The sequence below is a fragment of the Saccostrea cucullata genome, unplaced genomic scaffold (genome assembly GCF_032062105.1).
Source record: "Saccostrea cucullata isolate Sc308-1 unplaced genomic scaffold, CSIRO_AGI_Scuc_v1 ctg1954, whole genome shotgun sequence".
In the NCBI taxonomy this organism is placed as follows: domain Eukaryota; kingdom Metazoa; phylum Mollusca; class Bivalvia; order Ostreida; family Ostreidae; genus Saccostrea; species Saccostrea cuccullata.
Genome location: NW_026937750.1, coordinates 3,532 through 15,694, shown reverse-complemented (window position 1 = coordinate 15,694; position 12,163 = coordinate 3,532). Strand labels below are relative to the sequence as shown.

Below are 12,163 nucleotides of genomic sequence, written 5' to 3'. Positions count from 1 at the left end.
GGTTTTCACACACAGGTTTCAATAATCTACAATGATGAACAAATCGATTTCTAAGTAATTTATATATATATTTTACTTTCATTTTTGAAATCGCTTGAAGCAATCAGCTTCTGTGGTAATCGCACTTAATAATGCAAAGCTGATAGATCTTGAAATAGAATGGAGAACTACAATTAGATAAGGTACTAAAAGGTTTCATGTATTTCATAAAGAACCTGAAAATGAAGTCATCATCATTAATACTCCTAACCTGATTGGTTAGAAATATTTCACTGATCTTTCTGTATACATATTCAACCGCTAGTATGATAAACTTGTGAACCTACAGTGTACCTGCACTATTTCGATTTTCTCCAGAAAATAATGTACATGCATATCCATTTTTAGTATGAAGAAGGTGCATTAGAAGTATTCATTTCATTGCTAGGAATGAGCATAAATTCAGTTTTATAGCTATGATCAATAACCTACAGGTGTTACGTAAAATCCTACGTGTAGGTCTTACATTTTACATCTTATGTAAAATCGTGTCATATTAATCCATATGTGTAAAGAAATGTTAAATATTGCGCAATGACTTTTAAATTATTTAGTTGTTTGTTGAGAGTTGATAAAATATGATATGTCATTCATTAGAAAATTCATTAACAAGTCATGTTTAAAGTTACATTTTAGAAACGTGTAACTATTTACAAAAATGAAAAATTTTGAATACTAAAATATGTACATACACACTGTATGGTATTTATTTTACTTAAAGTGACAATACGGCGCATCTCTTCAAAAACAGACTTGTTAAAATATTCCTATAGGATTTGGATTTTTTTTATACTCATAAATGTATACACTTTTAGAAAATTACAAATTTCATAAGTAAAAAATTCTGATTATTTCATTAAAATTAATAATTATTTATGGTATATAGATATATATACATTGCAACGTGTTCGAGGTTCCATATTCCATGATACACACGCATGCGTATAGTTTTCATGAACAAAACAGCATAATAAGAAAGGGAAGCCTGCTACATTGACAAAGTCGACCAAAACAAAAAAAAAACCAAAAATAGGGCTTGAAATTAAAAAGCAACTTTCCTGACAACAATTTAGTTTGGAGATTAATACAATCATTGGATGAAGAAGATACGTGATCTCGGCGACATTCACGTGGGGATCGCGAAGGTTCTAGTCTACAGGTTTGTTGATACATGCTATCATTTCTCGTATCTCAATGGCTTTCAAAGAAAAAAAATCAGTGTAAACTCAACATAAAAATGCACTTATGACATATAAGAATTATTGCCATTTGAAGTGAAAATTGTATTGGAACTGCAGAATGATATTTTGTTTGACATTTTGTCGCGATGATGTATGATTTGGTGGATTTTCCTTTCCTGCAGCCCAATACACAAAACGTCAACATTTGTACTTAATCATGTTATATTCGTCTGAATGCTGACTAAAATGTTAACTATTATTAATTTAGCGGAGAGTTGAGATATTTTGATTTTGAGAATTGCTTTTACCTAATATTGCATCATAATTGTAAACCCTACATTGTATGCACGTGCCATTTTAGAGTTCACGTGTTACAAGTAAACATATCTAAGTTGTACGACCCTGGATTTTCCGGCAGATTCTAATTACGTTAATTTTGTATGAGGAGAGAATATTTATTTCACTCAAAATGCTTACTTCAACTTTTTACCTTATTTAAGGAATGAATTTAATAGCTACCCATTTTATACGGTATAAACTGGGTTGGGGCAGTTTACGCTTTATAAACCGCGAATTATAAAAAAAAAAAAGCGTAAACTGTTCCAACCCAGTTTATACCGTATAAAATGGGTAGCTATTAAATTCGTTGCTTATAATTTAATTTTCATTCATTTGATGTAAGAAAAAAAGATGATTGTTCTAACAAAATGACTTCAGTTTGTACAAATTTGAATGTAACGTCAGGCGGATTGATACGTTTTTGACGTAAGTCATTGTGACGTAGGCAACCCATTTTATACAATATAAAGTAAATTTTTTATCCAATCAAATACAGTGTTACAACCAGAATTAAATTATTCCTGAATGATATATTGGGTAAATTTGAATGAAAAGGCACACGATTTGCAGCCGTATTGCCGCTTTAATTGTACAAAGATTACATTAACTATTTATAATTTTAAATCGGATAGAGATATTGGAAATATAAATATTCTGATTTATATTGTTAATACATGTTTTTGACCACAGGTTAATTGCAAGTTGATAACCCCAACCTTGAGAAATAATATATTTCATTTGCATTCAAGAAAAGGTTTAATCTTCGCGCGATGTTGCCATACGGGAGCATTATTTTTCACAAACACATCTTGTTCCTTATATTGAAAAGAATTAGGGTTTTCATATTTTACATGTGCATTACATGTACATGTGACAAGATATTTCCGAGCAATCTAAAATAAAATTAGCATATAGTTGAGGGTAGTATTTTCACCTCTCGAAAACAATGTCAAACGATGGTTTTCAATGTCAGGCCAACTGTCCAAGAAGTAATATTTTAGGCATTATGTATAAATTTTTGTATGTTTCCAATGACAATGGACGGATTTTATCATAACCTCGCCTGAATGTTCATGACAACGATCCATTTTCAGTGCTTAACTTTAAAAGGTTTCTGACAACGGTACTGTCTAAGGACTTAACGTGTTCCTGGCCGTGATCTAAGAAATACGCATTTTTAAACAGGTGATGAAGGTATATAGCTGCATAAGTAAGGGATGATTTCGATTGAAAAGATCAAGCCATCACGTTTATCATTTACCTTGGTTGTTTGATTACCATTAACGTCTTTTTCAAGTAAAATATTCAAATATGGAACAGATGTGTCAGACTTTGTGGTATCTTTCATCTCAAGCTCACCAGGATATATTGTATCGACAAAAGTATTGAAATAAAAGACAACTGAAAATTGACAATACGCCGTCGATATATCTGAATGTCGTGTTGAAGGCCGCAGCGGGTATTTTCTTCCTTTTACGCATCAGATTTTGCACATATTCTGCTTCATATGATTACAAAAATAGGTCTGCTAATAGCGAGGCGATTGGTACCCATGGGAATTCCAATAGATTGTTGGAAGACCTTGCCTCCAAACACCACATAGATATTGTCAATCAGAAAGTCAAGCATCTTTTTGATGGCAATTTCTGAGTACTTGTGTGTACAACCAGAATGTATTTTAACAAAATATTTTTTTTAATGACCAATGACAATGTTAGTGAATTCACGAGTTCCATTTTTATTTAAAAAGTAGCTGAATAGCTTGACAAGGTATGTTTAACATTACAGCATAAGCAAGAATATTGTATATAAAAAAGAAATATTCTTATTTCATGACTCTATCGTCCTAAACGCAATGATGGCTTGACGGATTAGAATGCGCAATTGAAACGTTTGAACTACATTAATCAAATCAAATCTCTGCCCTTAAAATACGCAGTAAATTGTTATATGAATGCATCTTTAATCTCCAAGCAATATTAATCAAAAAGAATGTTACTCATAAGAAACACATTAAATTTATATCTTTCTGTTAGAAGTCTTTTTAATATCACACTTCTATCAAATTCTTCTAGGATAACTCAGTCAGAACTTATTTTATTGTAGTAGACATATCAACAGAATTGCCTTAAATCTTGCCATATGATATATGTATAAGGCATAATATTTAGAGTAAAATTAAAAAAAATCATCGGAGGAATTTGATTATTTAAGAAATAAACAACAATGTTTATAACCATTCTATGTAAACTCTTATACTGTGATTTTTATTAAACTTGGCAAATATTTCTATATTGATGTATGAAACTAAAATTCATAATAAAATGGTTGCTTCGGTTTATGGTTACCATGGCAACCAACATACATTTTTAATGGCCTAAAAATCACTAACTTCTGATGAAAATGACACTTTTTAACCTTAAAGTCCTTAATAGAACAAGATATTTTCATGAATGTTTCTTTTTCTAAAATACATTTAAAAATAAAATTTATAGTGTTTTAGATAATTTCTAGCATTTTTAAAAAATTTAAATTAATTAAATTTTTGCGGACAGTTGGGAAAAAATAAATACATTGGTTTGAAAGTCCATATATAGTTCCAATACAAACTAGAAAGAAACACTTAGTATTCATGTCTAGTTTTCATATTACCATGGTTACATACTAATGCCTTTTTTCAAATTCCAGTCAAGGACAATATACATATGTCATGAATTTCCATATAATTACCTGAGTATTTTAAAACGGATTAAAACAAATTTCGATATAATAATGGTAAACAGTAGCGAAAAACAGAGAGAAAAAAAAATCAATTTTCATGATGAAGGGTCAAAGGTCAAGGTAAAAATGGCAGATTAAGATGGAACTTAAACAAACTTTTTTCTGTGTCATAACTAATACTTGTGTTTTTGTTTTTGTTTTTTTTAAATCAATATATACATAAAATTACAGTTTGAACATGAATATATACATAAAATTACAGTTCTTGTAACTAGCATCATATGATTTGGAGAATTATAAATGGACAGAAGTTCAAAGTTCAAGGTCAAGGTCACATTGGTATACAAATTTTGCCCTTTTGTCCCCCCGCTTTCACTGAAAGTGGGGGATATTAGTCTATATTTATGTCTGTCAATAGATCTGACTATCAGTCTGTCTTTCTGTAACACTATCCTCTATGTGCCATGTCTCAAGAAGCTTTTGCAATAAAACTATACATAACAACTCCCTGTGCCCTAAGGAAGATTAATTTTATTGTCAAAGTTCAAGGTCATTAATTCTTATATTCTGTCCGTTTTGACATTTTATTACAGCACGATATCTCAGGAAACCTTCGATCTTTCAATAATATTTTAAACCACAACTCGCTATGGCGTAAAAAAAGACCGCTATTGATTTCGAAGTCAAAAGGTCAAAGGTCAAGGTAAAAAAAAATATACATTCTGTTTGTAAACCCCTCATTTCTGAGCGATATATTAAAAAGCATTTATTTCCTAACTACCTATGGTCCCGCCTGCCATTCTTTAAGTGACCCATCCCCTATCCCCCCCACCCCTGTATCTAATTCTGTAGAAGTTCTTTTTTTTTTCTTTCAGCAGGGGTCACAGATTTTTTGAATTAGCTTGTTAATAAAGCATTTATACTCGGGTATTCGGAATATTGTATATGTATCCTCTATCCGTATATTCAATGTATTTTATTGAAACTGGTATTAAATTACATACTCCCTTTAGCTTGATGCATAATGTCATTTATTGATATAAAAGTAGGCCATTAAGAATATTGAAAGACTATACACTTTCCATTTTGAGTGCATAACTTCTTAAACGTAAAGTGTTGTCCTACATTTATGTAAAAATACTCTTTTGTTGTCTTTGTACACTAATAATGTACATTTTTTTTTACCATATTCAAGACTCCGAACTTTTCAATTGACAGTCAAAATGTGTTCTCAAGTGACTTTTTTCAGAGAAATTCACAAAAAAAAAATCATTTACTTTGCAATATTATTCTTTAAAAACTCGAGAATTTAGAGACGTTGATGGTAAATATTTCAGCTTAAATATGCCTGGATCTACGCAATAATCTGCTATCTGCTATTTTAAAAAGAAGATGGGGCGATATAATTATAAGGCGGACGAAGTGCCTATAGTGCGACAGATACGAAGTGAAAAATTTAATCTCAATCATATCTAAATTTTATTTGATATTTCATCTAATATTAAAGTATACTTAATGTAAAATCTCTACAATTTACAAAACTCTCACAAAGACTGAAAATATTTGCCTATGAAAAAGCATATAGTATTACACACTTAAAAGATCAAAAACAACAATTTTCTCATGCTTTAACAACTTTTTTTTCAATATGAGTGGGTCTTCACTCCATTTTTTTGAAAGATGATTCTAAAAGTTTGTAATAAAATATACATTTGTTGGTTTACAAAGACAAAGAGCGAAGGCTCACCTTAAAATAACACTTCTATGACAAATTAAAACATTCACATTTTTCCGAGAAATACTTCAAGTCCATTAACATACCAAGTCAGTTAAAAAGCCCCAAAACTATTTGTTGATGTTACAAACGGTTTTTGAAGACAAAATCCCACATCTTTAGTTTTTTGGGGGGTTAAATTTGATGTTAAGTGATGACCGATTTGAACATATTGATATTACGATGCATTGATCCAGTTTTCTTTTCAAAAGTAAAGGATTTCTAAGCCTAATTTGATCAAAACAGGATTTCATAAACAAGGGTGGTTATATTCAGGTTTGAAAAAATAATTTACGATTACCAATAAAGAAGGCTAAATATTGTATTTTATAACAAAAAAGGGATAAACAACTCATTACTATTTCACTGCGATAGCCGAAAAAAAATTTTGCACTGCGAAATATGAATGTCCCATTTAGTGCAGTGGATTACGTTACGAATTTCTCACATTTTTAACGGAATTGTAATTGACATAAATGGTTATGTTACATGGATAAATTGATCATTAAGTTATCAAAATCAAAAAATAATGATTTACAGGCAAATGACATCATTTGTCAAAAAATTCACGAATTTTCAAAAATGTCAATTTGTACATTTATTTGTGAATTATGTTATGCGATCTTGCATACAGTTCCTAAATGCTATGAACTTCAAATATCCTGACTGAGATACACACTTATGCCCATTATAAATCACACATAGACAATGCCTTAAGGTAGGATTCTTCTCATATTTCTAGTATTTAAAAATTAATGAAATTTTCACAGAATCAAGAAGACAATATCGTAAGTAAGTGATAGTATCAGTGAGATTGAATTTGACCGTTTTATATCAGAGGCAAGGTCAGGTCAAGGTCATTATCTTTTTCCTTGACATTATGAATAAAAAAATACTGTTGCCAATCATGTGATACCTACTTCTATTTCAAAAGTTTAAAGATTGTTCCTTTTGCATAAAAATATATTACCATATCGGGTCTGTAGCATGATATTACGAAATTTACATAATTTAATTAAGTTGGATATTGGCTAATCCGAATTGTCTCTGCTATTCTTATTTTTTAGGATATATTAGTTATTTTCGTATGCTTCCTATATTTAACTTTTTCTTATTTTCACATATAATAAAGTTGTCTTATAAATGTACAAAATGATACCAAAAAAAAGTTTTGATCGTTTACTGAGAGAGAAAAATACTTTTTATGGATTTTTGGCTCAAATCTGCACTTTGTTAGGAAGCGTTTAAAAGCGAATAAAGTTCTAGTTTGTTTGAAAAATCATATTTATTTGATATATTTTGAAAGCTTAGTCCCTCATTATTAATCTAACTTACATTTGAAAATTTCTCCAAGTCTTCGATTGTGTAAAAATTATAACTAAATTCGTTGTTCTATTATTATAATAGAACAACGAATTTAGTTATAATTTTTACACAATCGAAGACTTGGAGAAATTTTCAAATGTAATAATTTTTAGAGGCAGAAAAGAAGATATTTTCATACGCCACCATTCCGCCAAAAATATAGTCCCTGCTAGTTTTCAAAAGCAGTTTACAATTTCTATTTAAAGTTGTACAATTGTGATGAGGAAAGAAAAATATGGTCTTTTAAATTATTTACATAAGCAAATATATATTGAATGTTTCATCTAGTCAGAAACCAGAGAAGAATCCTACATTAAGTGAGACGCCAGAAATCGTGTAGATATAATGTTTACATCATATGTTACAGTAACAAGTACTAATTCTGGACTTTCAGAATATACAGCTTTTGATTTCATCTGACATTTAACAAGGTGTGTGAAATATGACTTTATTTGATGTTTTACAATGATAACAATCTAGATATATATAAAAATAATGTCTATTGCAAAGATATTATTAATAATCATTTCCTGTATTCTGTAACAATGCAGTTGTCTAACCAAAAACAATCATTAGTTTTGATTTTAGTGATAAATGTGAATTACGTTACAAAGAAGACAGTTTGTTCCTGTCTCAAAATAAACGTTTATTTTGAATTTCAAAGTGCAAAAACTTGAGAGTCTTTTTGTAAAAGGTATACACATGCAAGTACATACAAACTTCTGTGTCAATTTGAGTATGCGAGTCTAATCAAAGAAAAAATAAGATGCCATTCTCCCACAATCCATATTCTTCTTTTTTCGTAGATTAATTATATGTAAATAAGGAATAGTTTTTAATATATTTTAAATTTTTAATTGTACTATGGTTATTAATTGGATAGTTATTCTATCTCTATCAAATACGACAACTTAAAACACCAGTTTGATTGCTTTAGTAATAATTATTAATTTTTAATTTTTAATAACTTCATAAGAAATAACATAATTCACTGCGAAAATTTTGGATTTGTTGCATATGTGTGCAGAAAATAACACCCCCTTTCAAAAGTTATCATATGTGTTTTCTGATCATTCGAATATTCTTCTATCAAAATTTAAAACATTTCCTTTGTTTTCCGACTTGAAAATCCTCAGCCGTTTTCTTTTAACTTTAAGTCTATATCTTTATCGCTTGAGTATCCGTTCAACGGAGAGACACAAACTTCATAATTATTCAGGTTATAATTATGTAATTATATTGCTATAAATAATATATAAATATGATGGCAAGATGAGATCTCATTACCTGACATCTTTTATGATTGCCTCATGGGGAATGTCTTTTAGATCACTAGACATGTAGGACTATTTATTCAGTATCATAAATGATTGTCAAAGCGTTTACAGGAAAAACTTTAAACTTGGAAAACACCTGTTAAAATGCAAAACATGTATAAATAATTTATTCAGCAATTTTATTATTCAGGGTATTAAAAAGAACAGTGTAATATCTTGGTGACATTTCATTTTTCAAATTAAACTGAAAGTACATCAGCGTCATTTAACTTTAGTTATATGAATATCCAGATACAGATGTATATGCTACACATATATACATTTCATTCATTCCCTATAAATTTCATAGCTAGGGAAACAGATTATTATTTACATATGCACAATTAAAAAAAGTAATTATTCAAGATACTCAGTTACTGATTTAAAAAAAACTTAAGAATACAATGTGTCAAAAATTGCCCATGTAAACAAAAAGTTTTGATATAAAATGTAGAAGGAATCCTAGTACATGCATTAAGCTGCGCAATCTGCTCTTCTGAATGAAACATTAAGATAACATACCACAATCAAGCTATAAAAAATAAAACAAATTAAGAGTAGAGAAAGCTCGGATGTAAAAACATCAAAGGTGGGATCGGGTGTCAAGGACAAGAAAGCATTCTGTCGACGGGTCAAAGCCGCCTTGTGCTCCTTGCCGTGTGCAGGAAAAAAAATATAGCAAATGCGTAATTAGTTTCTTGAATTCGTTTTAAGCCATTTGTATTTCTGTGGACCTTGAAGGAGAGCGTCTGACTCGATCACATCCCCTGTCTACTACATACTTAAACACTTGAAGATACTGTCTATTAAATATACAGTATAAAAAGCAGTTGATGGAGAGATTGCACCATAGCAATAGATTGGAAATGTTTCTCATGCTTCTTACATGTGGAAAGTTTTCATCAACGTACCAAAAAATGTCGACAATGGACGCCGGAAGTATGAACATAATCGAGAAGATAACGATACTGACGAGGGTTACTGTGAAAATCCTCTGCGACCTCTGCAACTCGATTTCATGATATGTGTTGGAACTCATTTTTCTAACTTTTCCCGAAGACTGAAGTCTCACTACCAAGTATACATTGACCACAGACAGGATAATTAACGGAACAAAGTGAAGAGCGCCGGTGGAAAATATTTCCATGTAATGGTAAAACATACTTAGACGAAATTCAGAAACTCTTATTCGTGTTGTATGCCCCTCTTCGAGAATTTCGTAGCAGAAAAATTTTGGAACGCAAATTATGGTCGCAAATGTAATCACTGCAAAAATTTTGATTTGTGTTTTTAATTTCCAGGACCTGCTGCGCCTTGACCATTTTGGGTTCCTCACAAAGAAAAATCTGTCTATCCCCATAACCACCGTAATCCATATACTACATGTAGTGAAAAAATTCACCATAGGCAGGAAAATATACAGCGAATACCATACCCAGAAATAATCTGTGCTCCCAACACCAAATAGCATGTATGGAATTGAAAATAACAGCGCCATAAGGTCAAAGAGAGTTAATGCCTTCAAATACATATAGGAACCTTTTTTTAATCTTCTGTTTGAAAGAACGACATAGTTGATGATATTTCCTACAATTCCAATGGAACAAATGACAGGTGCGATGTACCTGTTACAGACGTCTTCAATGATGGAGTCTATAGACTGTACAGGTGCTTCGATAGTTTGGACGGCGCTTGAGTTCTCTGAGAGACCAGACATTATCGTGATGTTCGCCATGATCTTCACATGCAGCTTTAAATCATCTACAATAATGAACAAATTGGATTTTAAGTCATTTATAATGTTGTATAACGCTTAAAATAATGCACTTTCATTTTTTTAAATCGCATGAAGCGATAAGCTTCTCTTGCAACCGCACTGAATAATGCAAGGCTGCTAGACCTTGAAATAAAATGGAGAACTGCAATCAGATAAAGTAGTAAAAGGTTTTATGTATTTCATAAAGAACCTGAAAATGAAGTCATCATCATTAATACTCCCAACATGAGTAGTTAGAGATACTTCACCTTTCTGTATACTAGTACATATCTGACCATTGGTATGCTGAACTTACCTGTACTATTCCAATTTTCTCCAGATAAATAACGTACACCCATTGTTAGTATGAAGAAAGTTCATATGCAGCATTTCATTTCAATGCTAGGAATGAACACAAGTTCAGTTTTACAGTTATTATCAATAATTAATTGCTTGTTGACAGTTGATAATTTAGAATGCGTCATTTATTAGAAAATTTAATAACAACAAGTTATGAAATTTTAAGTTACGTTTAGAAACATTTAATTATTTACATACATGAACAGTTTTGAATACTTAAACATTTACATATTGCGGTGTTATTTCACTCAAATGAAACAGAAATGAAAGTCAAAGCACTGTTACATCTTTACCTAATTGTAAGCTTTGACTAACTATCGCCAAATAACGCAAAGATGACTTGAGGTTTTTATATCATTTACCCCCCTTATTTAATTATTTTCCATTATCACCTGTATATGGCGTTTGTCTTCTTATTGATTCAGTACAGACGAGAGGAGAATATTCTGAGTAAGATTTTTCAGGTTCCAACAAAAAATTGATAATACAGGGCTTTCAGTCTTGCAAAAACTTTTCTAGACATGGGGCATACTTTCATGTCTTCATAATTGAAAACTCGAGGGTATTTGGCATTTGCCTTGTCCTTCCGTCTATTTGTCAGCAAAAAATAACATTTTGCCCTTAACGTTTGGTTTGGTGGAACTACGGTTCTCATATTTCACATGTGCACTCATTGTGATAAGACTTTCCTTAGCTACTAGTCCGACTTCTGACCTTGACATTTAGTCCACTTTTGCAACAAATTACCTTTTGTAGTCCTTTTCAATTCAATGAAGATTAAAAATTGATGATTTGATGGAGCACGTTTCAAAAGCGTCCCTTAAATGTGGACATTTCGGTAATTACTTGTTTATGAATGAAATATCTGGGAATTAAGTTGATCTGCTTTATAAAGAGAAACGTGTTTGAATGCCATTAGACATTCGTGTACGCTTTGAAATTGATCCGTACAGCTCATTTTACATGGTTAAAAACAATTTTATATATTCAACAAACCCAGCTTAATCTTTGGATTGTCACTTGGTTAGAATAATCTGTTTCTCGGGACAAGCCTTCACTACATTTAGAATGCTCCTCCCCCATACACTCGTGATGTAGCAAAAAATTGCAGAATGAGAATAACTTCGAATCGATTTTGAAGAAAACAAAGGGATTTGCATTGAAAATAACTACAAAATTAATCAAAAACAAATCTTTCTTGGACTGTGTATGCTTTTAACCTAAAAGAAAATGTAAATTTGTTTGGGCCATGCTCTGCTACATGGCTAAGGACCAGGACAGCTCGAATAATTCATTAATTGCTTGTACAGGA

At 30.9% G+C, this 12,163-nt stretch overlaps 1 protein-coding gene across 1 annotated transcript; it reads right to left on the bottom strand.

Annotated features, from left to right (window-relative positions):
* Positions 1-9,380: 9,380 nt before the first annotated feature.
* Positions 9,381-10,454, bottom strand: LOC134248766 (probable G-protein coupled receptor B0563.6). Its single transcript, XM_062731156.1, has one exon. The coding sequence runs from the start codon at positions 10,450-10,452 to the stop codon at positions 9,445-9,447; it is 1,008 nt and encodes a 335-aa protein (XP_062587140.1). The 5' UTR covers positions 10,453-10,454; the 3' UTR covers positions 9,381-9,444.
* Positions 10,455-12,163: the final 1,709 nt, after the last annotated feature.